This window comes from Myotis lucifugus, unplaced genomic scaffold, assembly GCF_000147115.1.
Source record: "Myotis lucifugus unplaced genomic scaffold, Myoluc2.0 scaffold_26, whole genome shotgun sequence".
NCBI classification, from domain to species: Eukaryota; Metazoa; Chordata; class Mammalia; order Chiroptera; family Vespertilionidae; genus Myotis; species Myotis lucifugus.
Window position 1 is genome coordinate 8,830,184 of NW_005871074.1, and position 25,640 is coordinate 8,855,823.

A 25,640-nucleotide genomic window follows, 5' to 3' on the forward strand; every position below is an offset into this window, starting at 1 on the left:
ATTTTTTTTTTTTTTTAAATATATATTTTATTGATTTTAGAGAGGAAGGGAGAGGGAGAGATAGAAACATCAATGATGAGAGAGAATCATTGATTGGCTGCCTCCTGCACGCCCCCTACTGGGGATCGAGCTTGCAACCCAGGTATGTGCCCTTGGCTGGAATCAAACCTGGGACCCTTCAGTCTGCAGGCCGATGCTCTATCCATTGAGCCAAACCTGCTAGGGCGGCAATTATATTTTTTTATGTGACATCAAAAGCACAACCATCAAAAGCAAAAATAATGAAGTGGGGCTATATCAAATGAAAAAGCCTCTGTATAAGAAAAGAAATATTGAACAAAATGAAAAGGAAACTTATGGAATGTGATAAAATATTTTAAAATCATATATTCAATCAGGGGTTAATATCCAAAATATGTAAGGCTCTTATACAACTCAATAGCCAAAAACCAAACAATCTGATTAAAAATGGGCAGAGGATCTCTGAATGACATTTTTCCAAAGAAGATAAGAAATGACCAACAGGTACATGAAAAAATAATCATCTGGGAAGTGCAAATCAAAACCACAATGAGATAATCACCTCATCTCTATTATATAAGCTAACATTAAAAAGACAAGAGATAAGTGTTCATTAAGATGTAGAGAAAATGAAACCCTTGTGCATTGTTGGTGGGAATGTAAATTGGTACAGTCACTGTGGAAAGTAGTACAGAATTTCCTCAAAAAATTCAAAATAGATCTATCATCTGATCCAGCAATTTCACGTCTGGGTATATACCCAAAATAAATGAAAATAGGATCTTGAGTTATCTTCATTCCTATGTGCATTGCAGCATTATTTACAGTAGCCAAAATATTAAAATAATCTAAATAGTGGATTATTATTTATTTATGAGAAAGAAGGAAATCTTGCCATCTGAGATAACATTTATGGACCTTGAGGGCATTATGCTAAATGAAATAAGTCAGATAGAGAAAGACAAATAGTGCATGATCTTACCTCTATGTGTAATTTAAAATGACAAAATCATAAAAACAGAGAGTAGAATGGTGGTTTCCAGGGGCTGAGAGGTGGGGTGGTGGAAACAGGGAGATGTTGGTCAAAGGGTACAAACTTCCAGATGTAAGATGATTAGGTTCCGGGATCTAATATTCAGCATGGTGATTATAGTTAATAATGTTATATACTTGAAAGTACCAACAGAGTAGATTTTAAATGTTCTCACTACAAAAAAGAAATGATAATTATGTGGAGTGATAGAGGTGTTAACTAAGCCTACTGTGGTAATCATTTCACAAAATATAAGTTTATCAAATCAACATGTATACCTTAAACTCACACATTGTTATATGTCAGTTATAACTCAATAAAGCTGGAGAAAAATAAATAACACTCCCTGCCTCACTGTTTCTCCTTCACTCTGAGAGATGCAGAGTGACAGCTGCAGTTGATGAGTTTGTGAGAAGACACTGGGCAGGGGTGGCTCAGTCTCTTCTGTCTTCTCTTTTCAGATCTCCCTGTCTGCAGAGAGGGTGCATTCTGGTCTGCTCTCTCAACCATGCAGTACATTTAGCAAGGCAGGCTCTGCTTCTGTGGGGGGAGGCCTGTGGTTGTCCAGAGCAGCCTGTGACTAGGCAGGTAAGTTTGATTTTGGGGTGCAGAATTAGGAAGCCCAGTTCATTATTAACTTAAGTCAGGTTAGTCGCTCTATTGATAATAAAGATAATACTTGGATCTCCAATTATCAGCTTCCCCTGTCTGCCTTGACCTAGTTATGAACTTGCTCAGGTAATAGTGACATGTAATGTATTGAGTGGATAATATCCCAATATTATGGTATACATATTAAGCAATATTTAGTTTGAGAAGCTGAAGGAGGGGCATTTGGGTTGGTTGTTAGAAAGCAAAATTCTTATCTATTATAAGGATATTAATTGATGATGTCTAAAATAGAGAAATAAAATAATAGGATACTAATTTAAAATAGGGAGAGAATTACCCCAAGGAAGGGTGGTTGTCTCTAGACTGCCAGGATGGCAGACAGGATGGAAATGGGTCATAGAGTTATTTCATCATAAGCACTTTTATCACTACTATTATTTGATTTTTAAACCATCTGCATGTATTGTATTGTTTTAAAAACTTACATGATAAAAATGAAGGACAGCTAGTATCCTGTTCTTTAGAAGTGATTTGGGGAGTGTTCTGTCATCTTGTCTAAGATCAGAACATCGTTGACATTCAGAGACTTTTGTTGACATTCACAGGCTGAGGGAATCTCTTGTGGGAAGAATTCATGACAGTGCTAATACAGTTTACTGGAATGCTTGATGACGTCAAAATCCACATTACCAAAATTGTGAGATTTTTCTCTGAAGCTCTTACTATAACAGAAAAAAAGTGCTGATTGGCTGGTTTGAGAATTACAACCAACAAAATATGCCTTTTTCTAAAATTAAATTTATTGGGGTAACATCTATAATAATAAAAAATAAAAGGGTAATATGCTAATTAGACCAGACGTCTTCCAGATGTCATCCTAGATGTCCTTCCTGATGAAGCTGGGGCCAGAGGGAAGCCAGCTAGGTCCTGGGTGCTTGTGGGTGGCCCGGGGGAAGCTAGCCCGGGTACCGGGTACCTGCGGGTGGCCCAGGGGAAGATAGCTGGGGTCCCGGGTGCCTGCGGGCGGCCGGAGGGAAGCCAGCCCAGGTCCCGGGTGCCAGAGGGAAGCCGGTCCCAGCAGCCAGGGGAAGGAAGGCCTACTCTTGCACAAATTTTCATGCATCGGGCCTTTAGTTGGTTCATAAGATTATATAGGTTTCAAGTGTACATTTCTATGATACGTGACCTGTACACAATACGTGTATTGTGTTTACCACCCAAAGTCAAATCATCTTCTGTCACTATATATTTGACGTCTTTTAGCTTTTACCAACCCACCCTTCCCTCTGGTAACCACCATACTCTTGTCTGTTTTTATGAATTTTTAAAAAATTTATTCATTGGTTGCTTTCAGTTTTATATACCATATATGAATGAAATCATATGGTTCTTAACTTTTTCTGACTTATTTTGCTTATATTCTCAAGGTCCATTTATGTTGTTGCAATTGGCAGTATTTCATCTTTTCTTATGGCTGAGTAGTATTATTGCATTGTATATATGCACCACATCTTATGCCATTTTCTTTTGTGATGTAAGAGAAGGCGAAAAGATTTACTGACTACAAACATGACTGTTTGCTTTGGAAATTGGGCATGCTTCAGGTTTGGTGCTGGGTTTAATATCTGCTCATTTTTGGGAATGAAACATCCAGGTTTAATGAGTTGACCCTGTATTTCATTTTTGATAAATGTGCATTTGAAGATAGTATATTCTTGCTTATAACATATAGTGTTTGATAATTACATATTCAGATCCTTCACATTCTTATTTTGTCATCTAGTTTATTATTTTTTTAGTAGCATCGAACACTTGTCTACATTTACTCTCACCTACTTTTGTGAGTACTTCTGTAGGATAGATTTCTAGTCGATTTTTTTAAAATTAAGAGATATGCATTTAAAATCTTATAGGCACTGCCAATTTACCTTTCAGTAAGGTGGTAACTTCCATTCCACTAGTTGTATATAAAGGTGTCTTATTTTCTCTCACACTCTTGCTAACATTGTGTGTTTCTAATCTCTTTAATTTTTGACATCCTGACTAGGTGACGAAAAGCCTCTGTCAGAGCACAGCGAGAGCCCTGCACAGCTCTGCTGGTCTGAGTTGTTCTGGGTGACTTTCAGTCCACGTATTCTTCTAAATTCTCCCATTTGACTATGCCAGGGCTGGTTCCTGCTTGAACCCTGCCCACTGTACAACTGTTGGGAACTTTGTCTAAGTTCCTCCTTTACCAAGTGTCAGAGACACAGGTCAATTCTTGGCGGCGGGGCAAACGGAGAAGCCATGATCGGTTGTGGGTATATAAGAATGAGTCTTTATTGCAGAAGCCAGAGGCCACATAGCCATCAGACAAGAACAGCCCTCACAGCAAACTACAGGCAGGCAGCCGGACACCAGCTGGTATAGCAGTATCTGAGCTCCCCAGCCTCTCCTGCACACATAGGAGCTACATTCTCTGTGCCTATCGCCTCTGCTTCTCTGAGCTCTCTTCTGCTTGGCTGCTCTCTCACAGACTTCTCACTCCATCCGACTAGCTGGTCAGTAACCTACTTTTACACTATTTAGACAAAGAAGGCTTCGTGCCAATAGTTACATCAATCACATTGGCTACAGAAGGGCAGAGTGTACCATGTGTCCTTGCACCTGCTCATGTATCTTGGCTTGATTAGGATTCCCAGGCTCAGAGTCCTTGGACATCTTGATTAGGCTTATGCCAGAGTGGCATTTGGCCATTCTGGTGTATTGATAACAAGGCCTCTGTGCTCCCATTGGCCTTGACTATCCAGGGACCTGGTGTGGTTCCCACAGCCTCATTATTTTATTTTGCATTTTTCTTCTTGGTCATCTTTTTATATTTTTATTACCTCTATGTATTTTTTTTCTGTTAAGTCCATATTCACATCTTTTTTCTTTCTTTGTTGGGTTGTCATTTTTTATTGTTTTTAAGGGTTCCTCATATATAAAGAATGTTAATTGTCAGTTATGTTGCAAATATTTTTTACAGTTTCTCATTTGTCTCTGCCATAAAGAAACTTTAAACTATCTTTCAGTTTTGTCTTGGTTTCATGTCATGCTTAGAAACGTTTTTTTGTATCCCAATATTATATAAATACTCTGTTTTGATTTTGTATTTTTATAATTTGGTTGGGCTTTGGCTTTTATTGGCACAGTTGAATTTGTTAATGTTTCATCCTATTTATATGATCTTACTTAATACTGTTTTAAAAAAATATTTCCTACCTTATCTTACTCTCTTCCTGGATTGCAAAAATTGTATGTTTGGTGTTTGTGTGTGTGTGTGTGTGTGTGTGTGTGTGAATGAGTTCAGTGTGGCAGTTACTTATCTTTTTTCCCCATGAAAGTACTTCTGGGTTTTTTTTTATAGCAAGAAAAACACATTAGTATATTTTTCCCACCAACATCAAGAATAAAAATAGTATCTACTGATTTCCCCCATGTAAGATGTATCATTGTTGCTTTCAAACCCCTACATGCTTTTTTTTGTTGTTGGAAAAATATTGACTTTAAACTCCAGGGTAGTACTAACATGTATAGATATATCATTAGGCCCTTTAACTTTGCATTTTGTTGTGTTGTCATAATATGTTAACATTTATGTACAAGAAGGATAGGAAATGCTTGGTATGTGTGCCTATGCTGACACACTGATAGAACCAAGCACCAAACATTGTGTACAGCAGTAAAATAGGATGGGTTGGATCCTATCCTTTCTGGCCTCCGCTAAAGGCTAGACCCTGGCACTGTGAGCAGGCTTTCAGTTTGGTGTTACTTCAGACATATATTTTTGATATATTTACTCAACATTTTTATTTAGGGGAGAGGCTAAACATTAAGAGTGAAAAAAAGTGGAAGAGGAGAACTCTTAAGCTGCTTTTTTTGTGGTCCCAGGTAGTTCATCTTTGGCTCCAAACTTAATGTCCTGAAATAAAAAAGGAGAAATTCTGTAGTTTTCTTTATCTGAATATTTAACTTAGGATTTTCACATCTATTTTAGTATAGAAGGATCTATTATAGTTTTATCATTGTTTTTGGCCTTTGTATCATCTTTGCCCTTTTTGATCAATTAGTTATATGTCAATTAATTAATTTTACTTACTTTTCTCCATTTGCAAATATATAATATAGGAATAACTATTCTTTAAAAGTTTGAAAAAGCCCTGACCGGTTTGGCTCAGTGGATAGAGCATCAGCCTGTGGACTGAAGGGTCCCAGGTTCAATTCCAGTCAAGGGCATGTACTTGGTTGCGGGCACATCCCCAGTAGGGGGTGTTTAGGAGGCAGTTGATCGATGTTTCTCTCTCATCATTGTTTCTAACTCTCTATTCCTCTCCCTTCCTCTCTGTAAAAAAAAAAAAAATCAATAAATTATATTAAAAAATAAAAGTTTGAAAGAGTTCCTAAACAATGAAATTATCTATGCCCAGGTCTTTTTTTCCTGGCTAGTTTTATTAATTTCTTTACTTATTACTTCATTTCCCCCCCAGATCTGTAGAAATTTCCAATGTGTAAATGCTTCTGTTCTGAATTATGACTGTGACATTCAGAAGAAGTGTCATGGACATGGGGTGAGTCATGTTCTATTTTGGCTTGTTCATGGAAGTAATGCTGTTTAATGAGGAATCCCATTAAGGCAGTGGTTCTCAACCTTCCTAATGCCTCGACCCTTCAATACAGTTCCTCATGTTGTGGTGACCCCCAACCATAAAATTATTTTCGTTGCTACTTCATAACTGTAATTTTGCTACTGTTATGAATCGTAATGTAAATATCTGATATGCAGGATGTATTTTCATTGTTACAAATTGAACATAATTAAAGCATAGTGATTAATCACAAAAACAATATGTATTTATATATGTATTTTCCGATGGTCTTAGGCGACCCCTGTGAAAGGGTCGTTCGACCCCCAAAGGGGTCGTGACCCACAGGTTGAGAACCGCTGCAGTAAGGGTTATGTGAGACTTCCCAAGATTTTTAGATTGGGGAATTTATATACCTGATACATTTTTTATTCTTAAAGAGTGTCTATGAATTTGCATGAATTTAGTTCTTTCTCTTGGTTTCTATTCTAGAGTTCATGATTTAGAACAACATTCACAATGAACAAAAATGGTGTTTTGTTTGTTTTGAAGGTATGTAATAGCAATAAGAATTGTCACTGTGAAAATGGCTGGGCTCCCCCAAATTGTGAGACTAAAGGATACGGAGGAAGTGTGGACAGTGGACCTACATATAATGGCAAGTAACATAGAAGAAAATTAGTGTGATCTCCCAGGGGCCCATGTCAGGTATTGGGCCTCCTTATACCTCTCCCACACTTCTCACGGCACTTATACGTTATGTTGGTTCTGCCGCCTAAATTTTTCACAGATGTTTCCATTTCTTTCATCCCTGTTAATTACCTTCAGTTTCTTGCCTGGTCTTACATAATGGCCTCTTAATTAGGCTCCCTCTTTCCCATCTTGCTTCCTAAGCCACATTCCACACTACAGAGTTTCAGTGTTTTCCTTCAAGAATTCAGTTTTGATTATGCCAGTGCCTTGCTTGAAATTCAGTGCTTCTGCATTGCCATTAGAATGAAGTACAAAAATTCATAACATGGCTTAAATGCCCTGCATTATTTTTCCTAGCTTCACTTTGCCAACCTCATTTCACTATGCTTAAGACATTGTAACTTCTTTTATTTCCTCTAATAAGCTACTACTCTCTTTTACCTCTGGGCTTTCATACCATATTATATTCACACTAGAGGCCTGGTGTATGAGATTTATGCACGTGGGGGGGGGGGGGTGTGGGGAAGGGTCCCTCAGCCTGGCATGTGCCTTCTCGCAGTCCGGGAGCCCTCGGGGGATGTCTGGCTGACAGCGGGAGGCGGGCCTAAGCCGTCAGTTGGACATCCTTAGCACTGCTGTGGAGACGGGAGAGGCTCCCACCACCGCAGCTGTGCTTGCCAGCCGTGAGCCCGACTTCTGGCTGAGCGGTGCTCCCTCTGTGGGAGCGCATTGACCACCAGGGGGCAGCTCCTGCATTGAGCGTCTGCCCCCTGGTGGCCAGTGCCTGTCACAGTGACCAGTCGGTCCGCTGTTTGGTTGATTTGCATATTAGCCTTTTATTATGTAGGATTGTTGGAACTTGGCTAATTGCTACTCAGATTTCAGTTTAATACCTTATTTCCCCTAGGAATTTTTCCCTGACTGCCTAAATCTGAATTAACATGCCCTTCCTATTCTCCTGTTACTATAAGCACTATCACATACTATAGTAATTACTGATATACTACTTATTTTTATTCCCTTATAGACTATGAATGAGCTCCTTGACACCAGTATCTTCCTACTGAGAAGATATGCTTTCTTTCTCCTGGGTAAACACTGGTGGAATGGTTGGCTCATAGAGTAGGTTTATATTTAGCATTTTTAGAAACTGCTTGCCAAAACCGGTTTGGCTCAGTGGATAGAGCGTCGGCCTGCGGACTGAAAGGTCCCAGGTTCGATTCCGGTCAAGGGCATGTACCGGGGTTGCGGGCACATCCCCAGTAGGAGATGTGCAGGAGGCAGCTGGTCGATGTTTCTAACTCTCTATCTCTCTCCCCTCCTCTCTGTAAAAAATCAATAAAATATATTTTTTAAAAAAAAGAAAGAAACTGCCAAACTGTTTCCCAAAGTGGCTGTACCAATGTACACTCTCTCCAGCTGTATATGAGGGTTCTGATTTCTCCACATCCTCTCCAGTACTTGGTGTGATCAGTTTTTGTAATTTTAGCAATACTGGTAGGAATGTAGTGGTATTTCACTGTGATTTTAATTTGTATTTCTCTAATTACTAATGATGTTGATCATCATCAAAGATGTGCTTATATCATCTTTGGTGTCATGTCTATTCAAATTGTCTCGTTTTTAGTTAGGTTGTTTGTCTTCCTGAGTTTTGAGAGTTCTTTATTCTGAATACAAGTCCTTTATGAAAAATGCTTTGTAAGTATTTTCTCCTGTTCTGTTTACTTTGGCGTTCTTTTTTTCCTAGTTTTTTTAGAAGATCAATCAGGTAATTGATTTGAGACCTTTTTCTTTTTTCTTTTCTTAGTGTAAGCATTGTAGTGCTATCAGTTTTCCTTAAGAACTGCTTTTTTGTACCCCACAAATTTTGATATGTTGTGCCTTTATTTTCATTCAACTCAAAATAACTTCCGATACACTTGTTATTTCTTTGACTCATGAATAATTTAGAAGTGTGTTACTTTGTTTTATAGTATCTGTGGGATTTTCCAGAAATTTTAGTGCTATTGATCTCTGATTTATTCCACTATCTTCCGAGAGCCTACTTTGTATGATTTGAATTCTTTTATATTTCTTGACATTTGTTTTATGGCTCAGAAGGTGGTTTATCTTAGTAATTAAGTTTTGTATACACTTGAAAATAATTTGTATTCTGCTATAATTCTGTGCAGTGTTTTATAAGTAATTAGTTCCTGTTAGTTGACAGATGTTTAAGTCTTTTATATACTTACTGATTTCTGTATACTTGTTCTGTCAATTACTGAGAGAGGAATATTGAAGTTCTTGGCTATAAGAGCAAATCTGCCTATTTTTCCTGGCAGTTCTATTCGTTTTTGCTTTATGTATTGTGAAACTCTGTTACTAGGTACATAAGCATTTAGGATTGTTCTGTCCATTTTATATATTGGCTCCTAAATTATTATGAAATAGCCCTCTTTATACCTGGTAATATTTTGCTCTGAAATTAAATATTAATATAGTTACTCCAGATTTATTTTGATTAGTCAGCATAGGAAATCTGTTCTCATCCTTTTGCTTTTAATCTATAGGGTGTCCCCCCCAAAATGTATACATACTGTAACAGCTGATAGCTCAATTTTGAAAATGAAATGTACTAGTATTTTAATAAACACTATCTTTATAATTATTCAAAGTGTGTGTATACATTTTTTGGGGGACACCCTATTTTTGTGTCTTTATATTTAAAGCAGATTTCATGTAGGCTGCATATGATTGGGTCTTGCTTTTTTATCTAGTTTGCCAATTTCTGCCTTTTGAGTGAGTTCATCTTAATATATTTAATTAGATTATGATATCTTTGGGTTTAGATCTAACATATTGATATTTTTCTATCAAAGTTTCTTTTCATGTGATATTGTACCACTTTAGTATATTTCCATTTATCTCCCTCTGCCTTTTGTGGTATTGATGACATACTTCTGTATATGCTGTGAATCCTACAATACACTGTTACTATTTTTGCTATAAACAGTTGATTATCTTTTGAAGATATTTAAGTAATAGAAAAAGTCTTTATATTTTCTCACACTGTTACCATTTCTGTACTCTTCATTTGAGTGTATGTGTGTGAAGTCACATTTCTATTTGCTATCATTTAATTTCTGCTTGTAGTACTTCTTTTCACATTTCTTATAATGCAGGTTTACCAGTGACAAATATTTTAGCTCTTGTGTATATGAAAAAGTATTTTGCCTCGAATAATAACTGGGTAAAATATTCTCAGGTGAAGTTTTATCACCATTTTACTTCTTCAAGGATGTTCCTACATTGTCTTCCAGCTTACATAGTTTTTCCCATCATCTTTTTTTGTGTCTTCTGTTTGTAATGTGTGTTTTTTACCCTCGAAGATTTTCTCTTCATTTCTGATTTTTAGTATTTGACTATAATGTGCCTTGGCATGCTTGAAATTTGTTAAACTTTTTTGATTTGTGCTTTTATAGGTTTCTTCAAGTTTTGGCCATTTTGTCTTAAAATTTTTTAAATAATAATGAGGTGCTTTATTGAATTATATGCACAGATATGTCATATGTAGTACATTTAGACATTAATTGACCTCAGTAAAGAAGTTTTTCTGGCCTGACCCTTATAAATCCCAGAATCTTTTTATTTTTTTCAATTACAATTTACATTCATTATTATCCTGTATTAGTTTCAGATGTACAGCATAGTGGCTAGAAAATTGTGCACTTTACAGAGTGGTCCCCTTGATATTTCAAGTATGTGTGTGTATGATATCATTGACTATATTCCCTATGCTGTAAGTGCATTTCTCTGACTATTCTGTAACTATCAATTTTTACTTCTTAATCCCTTCACATTTTTCACCTAGTTCCAACCCCACTTCCCCTCTGACAACTGTCAGTTTGTTCACTGTATCTATGAGTCTGTTTCTATTTTGTTTATTTTGTTCTTTAGATTTCACATATAAGTGAAATCATGTGGTATTTGTCTTTCTCTGACTTATTTCACTTAGCATAATACCCTCTGGGTTCATCCATGTTGTCATAAACGGTAAGACTTCATTCTTTTTAATGGCCAAGTAATATTCCATTGTATATATGTGTGACAGCTTTCTTATCCATTCATTTATTGATGGACACCTGGGTTGCTTCCATATCTTGGCTATTGTAAATAATATTGCAGTGAACACAGGGTGCATATATTCTGTTGAATTAGTGTTTCAGATTTCTTTGGATTTATTTCCAGAAGTGCAATCACCACTGGATCATAAGGCAATTCCATTTTTGATTTTTAGGAACCTCCACAGTGTTTTCCATAGTGGTTGCACCAATCTGCATTCTCACTAACAGTGCACAAGGGTTCTCTTTTCTCCACATCTTCAGCAACACTTGTTTGTTGATTTCTTGATGATAGCCATCCTGACAGGTGTGAGTGGTACTTCATTGCAGTATTTATTTGTATTTCTCTGATGATGAATGGTGTTGAGCAACTTTTTTTCTATTTTCCTCTTTCCTCTTCTTCAGGGACTCTAAGTACATGTATATTTGATAACTTGAAGTTCTTTCACATCTCATTTATTTGCCTTGATTATTTTATTATTTATTCTCTTTTTAATTATGAATAGTTTGTATTGTTATTTTTCAAGTTCACTCTTCTTCTGTGGTATCTGATCTGCCATTAATTACATGCAGTGTAATTTTTATCTTTGTATTTTTTACCTCTGTAAGTTCTATTTGTTTCTCTTTTTTGTATCTTTTATGTCTCTACAAAGCAGGTTTAATCTTTACTCTAGCTTCTTGAACATATGGAATACAGTCCTAACTTCTAATGTTGTTGTCTACTAATTCTATCGTCTGTAGTTGGTTAGTTTTGATGTGTTTCCCCCCCACCCCTCATTTTGGATCATATTTTCCTGCTTCTTTGCATGCCTTGTCATTTTTTACTGGATGCCAGAAATTGTGAATTTTGCCTTTTTTGGATACTAGATATTTTTGGATTTATATTGATGAACTTTGTTCCAGTGTGCTTATGTTACTTGAACATAATTTATAGCTTGATCCTTTTGGGTTTTGCTTTTAAGCTCTTTAGGGAGGACCAGAGTAGCATTTAGCCCGGGCTAATTTGCCCTATTACTGAGACCAAACCTCTTCTGTCTATTCTACTCAATGCCATAGTAATTATGGAGTTTCCCACCAGAAATGGTAGGAACAGGCACTTTTCCCAGTCCTGTGTGAGTTGTGGGATATGTTCTCACTAATTCTTACAGGTCACTTTTTCTCTGGCTTCAGGTGGTTTCCTTCTATGCATATGTAGATCAGTACTCAACTGATGTTAGAGGAACCCTTTGCAGAGCTCACAAGTTCTGTCTGTGCAGCTCCCTCCTTCTGGTTCTTTGCCAAATGAACTCTGGCTGCTTTGGGGACAACCAGCTCCATCTCCTCAACTTAAGGAGATCACTGAGCTTTACATGGGTTTCCTCATTCCTCATCATGATCTGTTAACTTTCAGTAGGCAGCAAACTCTTACTCATTTTCTATCTAAGTTTTTTAACATTTAAATTCTGCCACATTTATTTATTTTAAATTAATTTATTGGGGGTGACATTGGTTAATAAAATTGTTTCTAAGTTTTTTATATGCACTGGTAACAGTGTAGTGTATATCTTAATACTTACGCATATTTTTCCAGTTGGAGGATAAATTGCTAGAAATGAGATTACTAGGTTGAAGGGTATAATATTTTTTTATAGTTCTTGATAAAAATTCCAAATGAATGTATGTAATGCTACCAACAGTATGAAGGTACCAATTTCAACATAACCTTACCAATGTTGGATGCTTTAATCAAAATTTTGTCTACTAATTAGTAGGTATGAAATGATATAATCAAGCTTGCTTTAATATTTCTATACTTTTAATTGGGTTGAATGTTGTTTCATGTAATGTCATACAACTTTTAAAAGAAATTTCTGGTACTTTTAAAAACTTACAATTGTGAGGAAAAATTTTACAGCGTATCATTCCTGTTCATATTTACTATAGCCTTTCCCTCAAGACCATGGAACAGATAAAGTTAATGTTAATTAGTGAATTTTTAAAAGTATAATAAGATAAAATCCAGAAGCCATAAAAAATGAGGTTGATAAATTCAACTATCCAAGAATAATAAACTTAAGCTTGGAGAGAAGCATTGAAAGACTAATGACAAATTGGGGAGAATGCTTCCAGCTCATACACAGGCAAAGCTAATATCCCTAATACATAAAGAGCTTTTAGAAACTGAGAAGGAAAAAACCCATTGTCCAGTAGAATAGTCAAAGGACTGAGCAGAAAAAAAATTACATTTCCTTAAGTATGAAAAGTTGCTTAACTCATAGTGTAAAAAAAAGAAATGCAAGTTAAAATGATATAAGATATAATTTTTCAGCTACCAGGTTGGCTAACATGCACAAGTTTGACCCAGTGGGTGAGGCCGTGATGAATTCTTATATATTGCTGGCTGGTGTGGTAAATTGTAACCACCATTATGGTGGTCAATTTGACAGTGCCTTAAAAAAATGAATGCATTTACCCTCTGATATGTAGTTCTACTTTTGGGAAATTATTCTATAGATATGCCAGCACCCATTGTTATTATTCATTATAACAATAGCATTATTTTAGGGTTATTCATTATAGCGTTTTTAAATAACAAAAGATTAAAAAAATGAAAGTATCAGTTGGATACTGGTTCATTAAACTATAGGACATCCTTGCAATGTAGTTTTGTATAACTGTACAGAAGATGAGGCGGTCCTCAATGTATGGTTTGGGAAGATATATAGATGAGTGAAAAAGGTAACGTGCTACATAGTGTTTATGGTATGCTACCTTTTATGTAAGCAAAGGTTGACAACAATAACATACTTTATTCTTGCTTATATTTTCATGAAAAAATAATGTGAGATAATATAAGAAATTAATAAATGGTTCTTCTGGGGAAGGCAAAAAGAAGTGGGCAGGGATGAAGTATGAGCAGACTTCTCTGTGTATATAATTTATATCAGTTTAACTTTTGAACAATCTGAAAATTAATGTAAAACATTTATAATCACCTACTATGTTCTAGTTAATATGAGTTAACTTCTAATTTAATGATCCTTAATATAAATTCTTCTTTCTAGAAAAGAATACTGCACTGAGGGATGGACTTCTAGTATTCTTCTTCTTAATTGTTCCCCTTATTGTGCTTGCTGCTTTTGTCTTCATCAAGAGAAATCAACTACGGCAAAGCTGCTTCAGAAAGAAGAGATCACAAACATATGAGTACTTAGATTTTTTTTTCTAAATTCATATAATATAACTTAAGTAATTATAATGATGATAGTCATATCATAGAGGCTGGTTTAAAAATAGGGTTCTAAATTTTCTCTCTATTCTTTGGACATGATTAGCAGGGGTAGAAGGATAATGATGATTCAGCTACCTCTTAAAATGATGAGGGGAAAGTATTATGGTAACCAGCCTGTATATACTGAAAATGGCCCTTAGAATTCATTTTGCTTAACATTGATGTTTGATAGTGGGATAAGTAGGATTTTGGGCTATAGTTTCTGATTTGGACTTCTTAATTAGAGATTAAAATATACAATAAAGATTTAAAAGTGTAAATGTTGAAATTTTTCTTCCATGTCTGTTTTAAGAATCAGTTCTCACAGAGGAAGAGCTGTTCAAATCACAGTTTGGGGAAGAGAATTTGTAAATTATAGGCTTTTAAGAAATAAGTTTTGGTGGAAGAAAGGGTTGTCATAATTCAGACAACTAACATATCTAATCTGTATGTTTAACACTTGTACTACTATCTCTCAACTATCATTTATACGTTGGCAATAGAATGTAGCATAGATAAGCATGGACCTTGTAATCAGCTCTAAATTTAAGTTCCAGTTTGTTACTTGTTAGAATTATGAACTGGAATAATGAAACTCTTTGAATAGTAAAACTCTTATTTTACTTCTTCTAAAATAATAATAATAATAATAGCAATAATAATACCTATCTCTTAAAGTTGATGTGAAGATTAAATGAATAAAGTATTAACAAGTAAAACCCTTAGCACATTAACTGACACTGTGTAATTCCTTAGTAATAAGTTTTATTATGTTAATGATTTCAAAATATACATATCCTCCTTGATTGCTTACCTTTACTTCATTGCTCTATTTTTCTCACATAGAGTATTTTCTTAGAGTATCCTGATGTGAGCTTTAATTTTTAACATAGTCTACAACAGATTTATCTTCCTATCTGTTCTTTCTCTTTCTTACACACTTCAGACTGACCAAATCATGTAATTCCCCAGTCTGCATCTCCGAAATGTTAGCTATCTCCTATACACTTCTTCCTAGCTGACTTGCTTTTGCCTCAGCATGTTTGAAAGTCAACTGATATATTTGCAGCTTATCATTTGCTCCTTCTGAACTTCCTAGTTCTTAGAGTGACTACTTTAAATTTTGTAGCTTAAGAGTATGCTTTTACTCTTCTCTGATTTTAGGAAGAATTGAGGAGAAAAGTCAAAGTTTAGTCTCATTGACCAAAATTTATAATTTCTCAGAATTTCATTTCATTGTGAAACAGGTTAATAAAACTTTCTAGTACTGTAAGGATTAGAAATGTGTGAAAGCTGTTAAAAATGCTGGGACAAATTTATATGTCATCATGATCATCATAATCACCTCTACCAACATCATTATTCTGTTTTTGGGAATAAGCAAGGTATGCGTAATACGTCATGTAGAAATATGTTAAACTTCATTTAGCTCAAAAGTAATTCTGTCTTTCAGGTCAGATGGCAAAAATCAAGGAAAAGTTTCTAGACAACCAGTGAGTGTTCCTCGACATGTTTCTCCAGTGACTCCCCCCAGAGCAGCTGTAAGTTTAAAATGAAAAGTTGTATTTCTTTACTATTATTATGGTTTCACATTTATTTTAAAAATATGTTTTTATTGACTTCAGAGAGAGGAAGGGAGAGGGAATCACCCATTGGCTGCCTCCTACACCATTCCCCTCTCTGGGGATGAAACCTGCAACCCAGAAATGTGCCCTAACCTGTAACCGAACCGTTACCTCCTGATTCATGGATCAACCCTTAATCATTGAAGCACACCAGCTGGGCTGGTTTCACATTTTTAAAGGTTAAAAAATGATTGTCACATAGATTTAGAAATCTTAAGAATTGAAGAATGTGATCTATAGGTGGTCTCTGGGTTAGTTAAGGAAATACCAGTAGGGTCCCTGGCTCAGAGGAGAGGGAAGACATCTAGATCATAAGAATGCCTTGCCTTGAAACCAAGATTGGAAAATGACGTGGGCCCCATGCTATCCCTGTTTATTTCTGTGTCTGCTCTCTTTCTGTTCTCAATGCCTGGCTTCTGTAGGCATGTTACCAAAGACCTGGTATTGAACTGGAATACACTTAATTGTCTCAGCAATGGGACCAGTAATCACTCCTCCTCTGAATGTATTAGGAAGTATTGGGATAATGACATACTTTTTCTCATCTGCATATATTCCTAAGACATAGATTAATTCTGTATTTTTAAATTTATTTTTAAATTACATTTATTGAGGGGGACATTGGTTAATAAAATTACATAGGTTTCAAGTGTACAGTTCTGATACATCTTCTGTGTATTACATTGTATGACCACCTTTCAAAGTCAGATCTTTTTCCATCACCATATATTTGATCCCCTTTACCCTTTTCTACCCTCCTACTCCCTTCCGTCTGGTAACCACCATACTGTTGTCTGTGTCTGTGAGTTTTTATTTTTCTTATTTGCTCATTTGTTGCTATCAGTTTTATATCCCACATAGGAAAATATGATTTTACTTTATATATTTCAAAACTTTGTATAATGTTTTGTTTGATGTTTTATACATTGATCTACAATTTACTTTTTCCTTTAGTGTTGCTTTTTGATTTATCCCTATCAATATATGTAGCCCTTGTTCATTCATTTTCACTGTTGATATTACATTATATAAGTACCACACAATTTTAAAATCCATTTTTCTGTTATCACACAATTTTAAAATCCATTTTCTAATTACCAAATTAGTAGGCAATAATTTCTGATTACCAGATTATGGCTAAGATGATCATTCTATATATATGTCTTCTCATGTATGTATGTGAGTTCTGAGACTGCACTGTTTAATATAGTACTGGCTATTTAAATTTCATTTTAAGTGAAATAAAATTAAGAATTTTATTCCTTATTCACATTTTAAATGCTCAATAGATCACATGTGACCACTGACTACTGTATTGGATAGCACAGATATAGCACATTTTCATCATTGCAGAAAATTCTATTAGAGAACACTGACCTAGGGTCATATAAGAATTAAATTGGAAATTGCCAAATTGCTTTCCAAGTAGGTTATACCATGGGGTGATTGAATTGTCAGTGGTGTATGAGCATTCCTGCCAACCTACATCTTTGTCAACACTTGGTATTGTCAGACTTTTAAAGTCTTTCCAATTTCTGTGGAATGAATTGAATAGATATCCTTCCTCCTGTTTTATATACATGGAGTCTCCCTATACTACTCCTTTTTCCCTAATAAAAAAGAAACAAAAATGATTATGCCCTTTTCTTCCTTAATTATATATATTCATGATTATTCCATATCACTACATATACAGGATAATCACACAGTCCTTGCCTATGCAAGTTAGAAATTACATATATGTTCTTTCTCAACCTTGACATATTTTTTTTATTGTGGTAAAATATATATGCTATAAAATTTGCCATTATAATCATTTTAAGTGTATGATTTAGTGGCATTACATTCACAATGTTGTGCAGTTATTTCCACTGTCTTTTTTGTAAGACTTTTTCATTACCCCAAACAGAAATTCTGTACCCATGAAGCAATTACTCCCATCTCTCCTTCTCCTATAAATTTGAGAATCTAATTTTCCATTTCTCGAAAAAAGGCTATTGGAACTTTGATAGGGATTGTGTTGATTCTGTTGATCACGTTGAGTTGACAATACTGAGTCTTGAAACCATGAATGCTAGTTGTCTGTCCATTAATTTAGGTCTTGTTTAATTTTTTCATCAACATGTTGTAAATTTTCAGTGTAAACATCTTTGACCTTCTTGCTTAAGTTTATCCCTAGGTATTTTATTCTTTGGATGCTATTGTAAATGGAATTGCTTTCTTAATTTCCCTTTCAGATTGTTCATTGCTGGTGTATAGAAACAAAATTGATTTTTGCATGTTTATTATATATTTTGCATCACTGCTGAATTCATTTATTAGCTCTAGTAGCTTTCTTGTGTTTTCTTTGAAATTTTCTACATATATAGGTTCATATTATGAAGTAGTTGGAAATAGAAGTAGTTGTACTTATTTTTTCCTATTTGAATACCATTAATTAATTAATTAATTAATTAATTAATTTGTTGTTTTGTCCAATTGTTTTGGCTAGAACTTTCAGCACTATGTTGCATAGCAGTGGTAAAATCAGCATCCTTATATTATTCCTGATCTTAGCAGGGGAAGTTTTCAGTTTTTCTGCCATATTTAAAAATTTCTTCATGTTCTTCCTGTGAAACCATTCTTGTTGATATTTAGAAGTCCTTAAAGCAATCCCTGATAGCTATTTTTACATTTTCAGCTGTTGGTAGAGTCCTTATGTATGAGATTAAGAAAGACAATAATCTCTCACCTAATTTTTAAAAATATTAATATTAGCTTTTATTTTAATACTAGAGGCCTGGTGCATGAAATTCATGCACTGGGGCGGGGGGGTCCCTCAGCCCAGCCTGCACCCTCTCCAATCTGGGACCCCTCAGGAGGTGTCTGACTGCCGGTTTAGACACTGGCAGTTGGACATCCCTCTCACAATCCGGGACTGCTGGCTCCTAACCACTTGCCTGCCTGTCTGCCTGATTGCCCCTAACTGCTTCTGCCTGCCAGCCAGATCGCCCCCAACTGCCCTCCCCTGCCGGCCTGTTTGCCCACAACTGCCCTCCCTTGCCGGTCATCTTGTGGGGGCCATCTTGTGATGATGTGAGGGCACAAGGGTCACCTAGGCTTTTATTAGTATAGATATTGACCTTATCTCAGCTCTAGATTTTTTGTTGTTGTTATCATGAGGTTTGTATAAAATGTCTCATAGATAAAATAGTCCTTTTTTCCTGATAGCTTCTTATCTTCATTTGACTATACAAGTTGGGCCCCCTTTCTCCTCCCCTTTTAGGTTTTTGTGTCGCATAATATTCTATTTATGAGAATGTTTGCTACCAACTTGAATTAGCTACATTTAAGTGCTCCCCTCCTTTAACTTTTATGCAACTATAAATAAATGTTTAATATCCTGTTTACAAATAGAGTTGCCATTTTCTGATATTATTTGTCATCTTAAAGCTTTGTGTGCTTTTATATTTTATTTAAGGTAAAAGATCTGCTTTCAACATTTCTTATAATGCAGTTCTTGTGGTGGTGAACTCTCTTAGCTTTTGTTTGTCTGGGAAAGCCTTTGATTCTCCTTCATTGCTGAGTGATAACCTGGTTGGATGATAGAGTACTCTTCACTGATATTTTTTGTCTTTCATTATTTTGAATATATTATTCCCTCTCTCCTGACCTGTACAGTTTCTGCTGAGAAATCTGATGATAGCCTGATGGGGGTTCCTTTGTAGGTTACTGTCTTTTTCCTCCCTCGCTGTCTTTATAATTCTTCCTTTATCGTTGGCATTTGACTCTTTGAATATAATGTGTCTTAGAGAAGGTGTTTTTTGTTTTAGTTTGCGTTGAGATAATTAAGTGTTCTGTTAGTTTTACGTTCAGTTCATTCCACAACTTTAGGAAGTTCTCATCTATTATTTCTTTAAATAGGCTCTCTCTTCTCCTTCTGGGATACCCGCTATCTTATGTTGCCCTTCCTAATGGAGTCCGATAATTCTCACAGAGTATTTTCATTTTAAAAAGATCTTAGTTCTCTCTTCTCTTCCGTCTTAATTATTTCCAATGCTTTCTAATGCATTCCTCATCTCATTAACTGAGTTCTTTAGCTCTAGATTGCTGTTTGTTTTTGTTTTTAGAGTTTAAATCTCTTTGGTAAAGCACTTCTTTTGTTCATTAATTTTATTCCTGAGCTCATTGAATTGTCTTTCAGAATTTTTTGCTATCTCATTGAGTTGCTTCATAACAGGTATTTAGAATTCTCTGTTATTTAGATAACAGTCTTCCATCACTTTTGATTTTGGTTTCTGGAGAATTGTTATTTTATTTTTGTGATACTATGTTACTGTGATTGTTGATGGTGCTTGATGGGTTGTACCATTGTTTGTGAGTAATGAGTATGTACCCCATTCTTTTTAGTGTCATAGCATTCCATCTCATGGATTTACCATGAATTTAAAAACAGGTTGTTCTTCTTACCATAAAAAAAAAAAGATTTTTTTATGTACATTGGTTTTTGCATACATATAAAAATATATGTAAATTCCAAGAAGTAGACTTTAACTATTCCTTTAAAGTGCTGTACCTTGGCCTGATGGACGAGGATGGAGACAATTTTTTTTTTTTTTGCTTCCCTTCTCTATTTTCATAGTAGAAACAAATCACTCCACGGGCAAAAAAAATAGCGGAACATCTGTTCCATAGCAGAAGCCATAAATGTTTAAGCTTTTCTTCATCACTGTGCATATTCTGCCACTAATAGAGCTTTCGTAGATAATGGAGAATATCTTAGTTGAGAACACTTCATCAATGATTTAGTAATTTCATCTGATCTTCCCTGACTTTTCCTAATGTAATGTGATATGTGAAAATTTTTCTTACTTTTACTCTCATATTTAAGGCTGTATTATAGAGTCTCACTTTGTTGTAAAACTTTCTCTCAACCACATTGTCAAGGAAGAATATAAGGAATTCCAAAAGCAGATCAGTGGTATTTGTAGTACTATTTAGGTACTGTATAGATTTGGCAATATATTTTTAAAAGATTTTATTTAAAATATATTGACATAGGAAATGTGTTATGTTTTAAATAATGTAGTTGATTATAATACTTTAGTAATATTGAACTTAAAAATATATAGCCTTAAAAAAATTAAGTATTCCATATTCAGTGGTAAAGATGTTAAATAAGTAAAATATTTTTAAATGTCATTGTTATAAGTAAGTTGTCTATTCATTGATTTTAAGTATATTGGTTACTTTTATATGGAAAGTAACTAACTGAATAGAAAATATATTTATGAGTGCATTGTGGTAATAACTTTTTTCTTTTGTAGAATGCATATGAAAACAGATTTCCTGTACCGACATATGCAGCGAAGCAGCCTCAGCCATTCCCATCAAGGTTTGAAATGAAGTTGCTTAGATTACTTGACCAGAATGAAATTCAGGGATAATGTCTAATATTTTTCCTTCTATTTTTAATTTAAAAAAGAATCAAATTAAAGACTCAGTAAAGATGGGCTTAAAATCAGCAAAAAGGAAAAAATTTATTACTGTATTTTGCATCCCACCTCTTACACCCCCAAAGTCCTTGAAATTACAGTTGAATTGCAACACTGAGGCATGTCCTCATGTATAATCTTTATCATACAATAAGAGTGTGTTGAAATCCAATTGAGCATCAAGGGAAGAATATATACTAGTAAACCTTGTGAGACAGATATTCACCTGGTAATGTCGTGTGTTATTGGATTAGTGGTATACTATAATTGGTCAAAGTGGTTAAGGAAAAGGTATCCACAGGTTAAAGTATGAGGATTGATAAGGACAGGTATAGAAGTTATAGCCAGTTTAATTATTAGAGTGGATATTATGTTTGAGAGAGCAGGAATTTCAGTGATGTGCATATATATAAGATTTATATTTACATAATTTCCTGCCCTTAAATCCTAACAGCACAAGGGGTGCTTGCTTAATCACATAGTTTCCTCACTTGCTTTTTACTATTTGTCCTTTGAATTTCATATGCTATTCTTTTATTTATTTATTTTTATTGATTTTTAGAGATAGAGGAAGGAAGAGGGAGAGAGAGAGAGAGAAACATCGATATGAGAGAGACATCGATTTGCTGCCTCCTCCCGGTCTCCCACTGGGGATCGAGCCCTCAATTTGGGCATATGCCCTGGGAATCAAAACAGCAACTCTTTGTTGCATGTGACGATGCCCAACCAACTGAGCCCAACCAATAGGCCAGGGCTGCACTATTCTTTTTAAAACATAAACCAGAACCTCCACACAACATTGTTGATTATAGAATAGCATTAATTTAATGTAAGTATCCATTTTAGACTTTGTTTGAAGACCTTTACTCATTGTATATCAGATTAATAATAATCTCAGAATAAAACGTATCCTTAAGAATGGTTAGTAATGTTAAGGATGGTGTTATATTGGGTTTGAAATGAATGTAGCATTTCATTCCATCTAAACACATGATTAACTGTTTTTTTCTTCTCACAGGCCACCTCCACCCCAACCAAAAGTATCATCTCAGGGAAATTTAATTCCTGTTCGTCCTGCTCCTGCACCTCCTTTATATAGTTCCCTCACTTGATTGTTTTACCTTTCCTTTTGCCGATATCTTCAGGGAAGCTAATAGTTTTTTTTCCTGATATTTTCTTGAAAATCCTTTCCTCCTGCTGCAACTATGAATGAAAATAAAACACCACAAAACAAACTTTGTTAACACAGAAAAACAGAAATTGAGTAATGGGAATTGAGAAATATAAGAAGTTCAACGAAGTCAGGGAATTTAGAATAACATTTTCGTTTCTATCACTGAATAAGTTGCATTCAGTCATCTGTGAAGTTATGTGTCTAACATGGATTGTTATTTTGAACATGTTACTGTAATAATCCTCAAATTAACTGTATTGGTTAAGTTTTGTTATTATATGCTTAAATGTAATTATGAATTTTGATCTTAGTTATCATTAATGTAGTTTCAGGTTGAACATGTGATAATCTAATACCTGTGAAAACTGATTAATTTACTGCCAATAATATATAATATTTTTCATCTTGCACAGACTAATAATCATCATATGCTAGATTCTTGAATAAAAGTTTATTCTGTTTTCAAAAGAATGCACAAATCCCACAATTAAGGTCCATAATATTTTTAAGTACAAAATACACTAAAGGTATATATGTGTGTATTCACACACAGTCATCTTCCACTTTTATGATCATTCTATAGATAAGTGATTCTATGGATTCTGTGGATAATAGAGTCTATGGATCTATCTATGGATAATGAATATTAGAAAAATTAATTTAATAGAATTCTATTGTGAATCATGTTAAAACATGACATCCTTTTACAATAGCATTATTTTAATAAAGTATAAACCTTAAGGTACGAAGTATTTAATAGAACTAATCAGATAAATGCTGTTGATTCATGGCTGTATAAAGCAGGAACAATTGTATGTTCAATCAATTGAGCTGTTATAAAACCACTTGATAATTTCATGAGCACTTTAAGTGTAAAATCTGAAACTTTAAAGCTTGCTTTTAATATAATTTAGAATGTTTACATTTACTAAAGTGTGCTGGAACAGGTCTCTCTTGACACTAATATTTTCAAAGGAATTAGGCTAGAGAAAGGAAGAAAAGGTTTTCTTAATTACGTACAAAAATGTTACGTGGTGTGTGCGAGTTCTCACAACTGTTAAAAATGAATTTTTACTATGGAAGAAATGTGACGGATGGTAAAATTTTAAGCACCTAAAAATTTTACATAACCTTTCATAATAAAGTTTAATAATAGGTTTATTAACTGAATTTCATTAGTTTTTCAAAGAAAATTTGGTTTGTGTATATATACATATGCAAATATAACATTTACAATAAATAAATTACTTGAAATTCTGTATGTGTTGCCTAGTAACTTCCTACTCAGCTGTTTATGACCTTATTAATTAAAACTTATACTAGGCTAAACTACTGTACTAGTCAATCTTTTACAGATATTTCACTAATTTTTAGACCTGTCAAATTATACACAATGTTATTAAAGGAAAACAGTTTTGAAGAAGACATATTTCAGTTCTCTGAAGATAGTACATTATTTTAACAATCAGATATACATTAAAAGTTATAAACAATCCCAATGAAGAATCTTCATTTCAATTTAAGTCCCTGAATGAATTCATATAAGACTAAAATATTTGTATCTTTTGATCAATAATTCTCTCTCATCATTGATGTTTCCATCTCTATCTCCCTCTCCCTCTTTGAAATCAATAAAAATATATTAAAAACAAAAACCCAGCCTGTGTGCTCGGAGGTCCCATTTCAATTTCCCGTCAGGGCACATACTTGAGTTGCATGCTTGATCCCCCTAGGAGGCAACCGATCAATGATCTCTCATCATTGGTGTTTCTATCTCTCTCTCCCTCTCCCTTCCTCTCTGAAATCAATAAAAGAAATATTTAAAAAAAGAAAAAATATTTGTCTTTCATATAATCTCAATTTTTGCAACTGTAATTCGTTACTGGGATTTTACAGTCAGTAATTAAGTGTGTAATTTAAAACTTTTCTCAGAATGAGATGATTCCTTGGATCTTTGAATATTTAGAAAGTTTTTCTAAAAGACTACTTGATCAGTTTAAATTCTTTGACTTATATGAATATGGTGTCCCCAAAATGTAAACACACACTTTTGAATAATTATAAAGGCAGTATTTATTAAAATATATTTCATTTTAAAAACTGAGCTATCAGCTGTTAAAGTGTGTCTGCATTTTTGGGACACCCTGTATATTTAGAAATGTATGCTTTTCACTTTGGTTCATCCTTAGTTTATTTTGATTACTATTAAAAATTATAAAATTTCATGGTCACAGATGCCACTTCAAAATTTGAAAATATAGGGCTTCATTGTCATCTGCTGAAGATGTCTTAATAATCAAGGGTAAGTTATATGTAACTGTGATATAACTTTGACTATATGTTCACAGACTTACCTTCTTTAGGGTATTGCATTTTCCTTTCCTATCAAACAGATGCCTGGGTCTCTAACCATCTAGTTAAACACAATGCAGGTTTTCTAAGCACAAATCAGATTATTAAATTCCATAAATGTTCTCAATTCTGCCATCTTGTAGGTACCATTTTAGGTAGTGTGATGTGTAAGTTTTCGATTGGATCGCCTCCTATTATGGAGAGAGCCATATACACAGGAAGGTTAATATAAAATCTGCTCTATTAAAGATTTATTAAAGGTTGAGGAGAGGGAAATAAATAATTAGAAACTGATGAACAAAAATAGATACAGAGGCAGAGCAGCATCTAACAGACTGTCAAACTACAGCAGGAAGGCTGGGGTGGGTGGGTAAGAGATCAACCGAAGGACTTGTATGCATGCATATAAGCATAACCAATGGACACAAGACACTGGGGGGTAGGGGAGGCCAGGGGAATGTCAAGGGGGGGTGGGGAAGGAGACATATGTAATACTTTAAGCAATAAAACAATACTTTGTAATACTTTAAGCAATAAAACAATTTTAAAAAAGAAATAATTAGAAATTTATTTAAAATACCACTAATTGACAAGTATTTACTGTAACTGTTCTAATGCTATGAAACCAGATTTTTGCCTCGACTGTCTAAGAGCAATTCCTTTGAAATACAAGCGAGGTGTATATTTTTGTGCCTTGCTTTT

The 25,640-nt window shown here is 34.6% G+C and overlaps 1 protein-coding gene across 1 annotated transcript in view; it reads left to right on the forward strand.

Annotated features, from left to right (window-relative positions):
- The window catches only part of ADAM9 (ADAM metallopeptidase domain 9), a 96,651-nt gene extending 72,806 nt beyond the window's left edge, over positions 1-23,845 (forward strand). The window contains exons 17-22 of the mRNA XM_006086252.3: positions 6,175-6,255; positions 6,823-6,928; positions 14,108-14,249; positions 15,767-15,854; positions 21,245-21,312; positions 22,431-23,845. Of these exons, the coding sequence (XP_006086314.1) occupies positions 6,175-6,255; positions 6,823-6,928; positions 14,108-14,249; positions 15,767-15,854; positions 21,245-21,312; positions 22,431-22,524 (579 nt within the window). The 3' untranslated portion in view covers positions 22,525-23,845. The remainder of the gene's footprint in view (positions 1-6,174; positions 6,256-6,822; positions 6,929-14,107; positions 14,250-15,766; positions 15,855-21,244; positions 21,313-22,430) is intronic.
- The last annotated feature ends 1,795 nt before the right edge of the window (positions 23,846-25,640 follow it).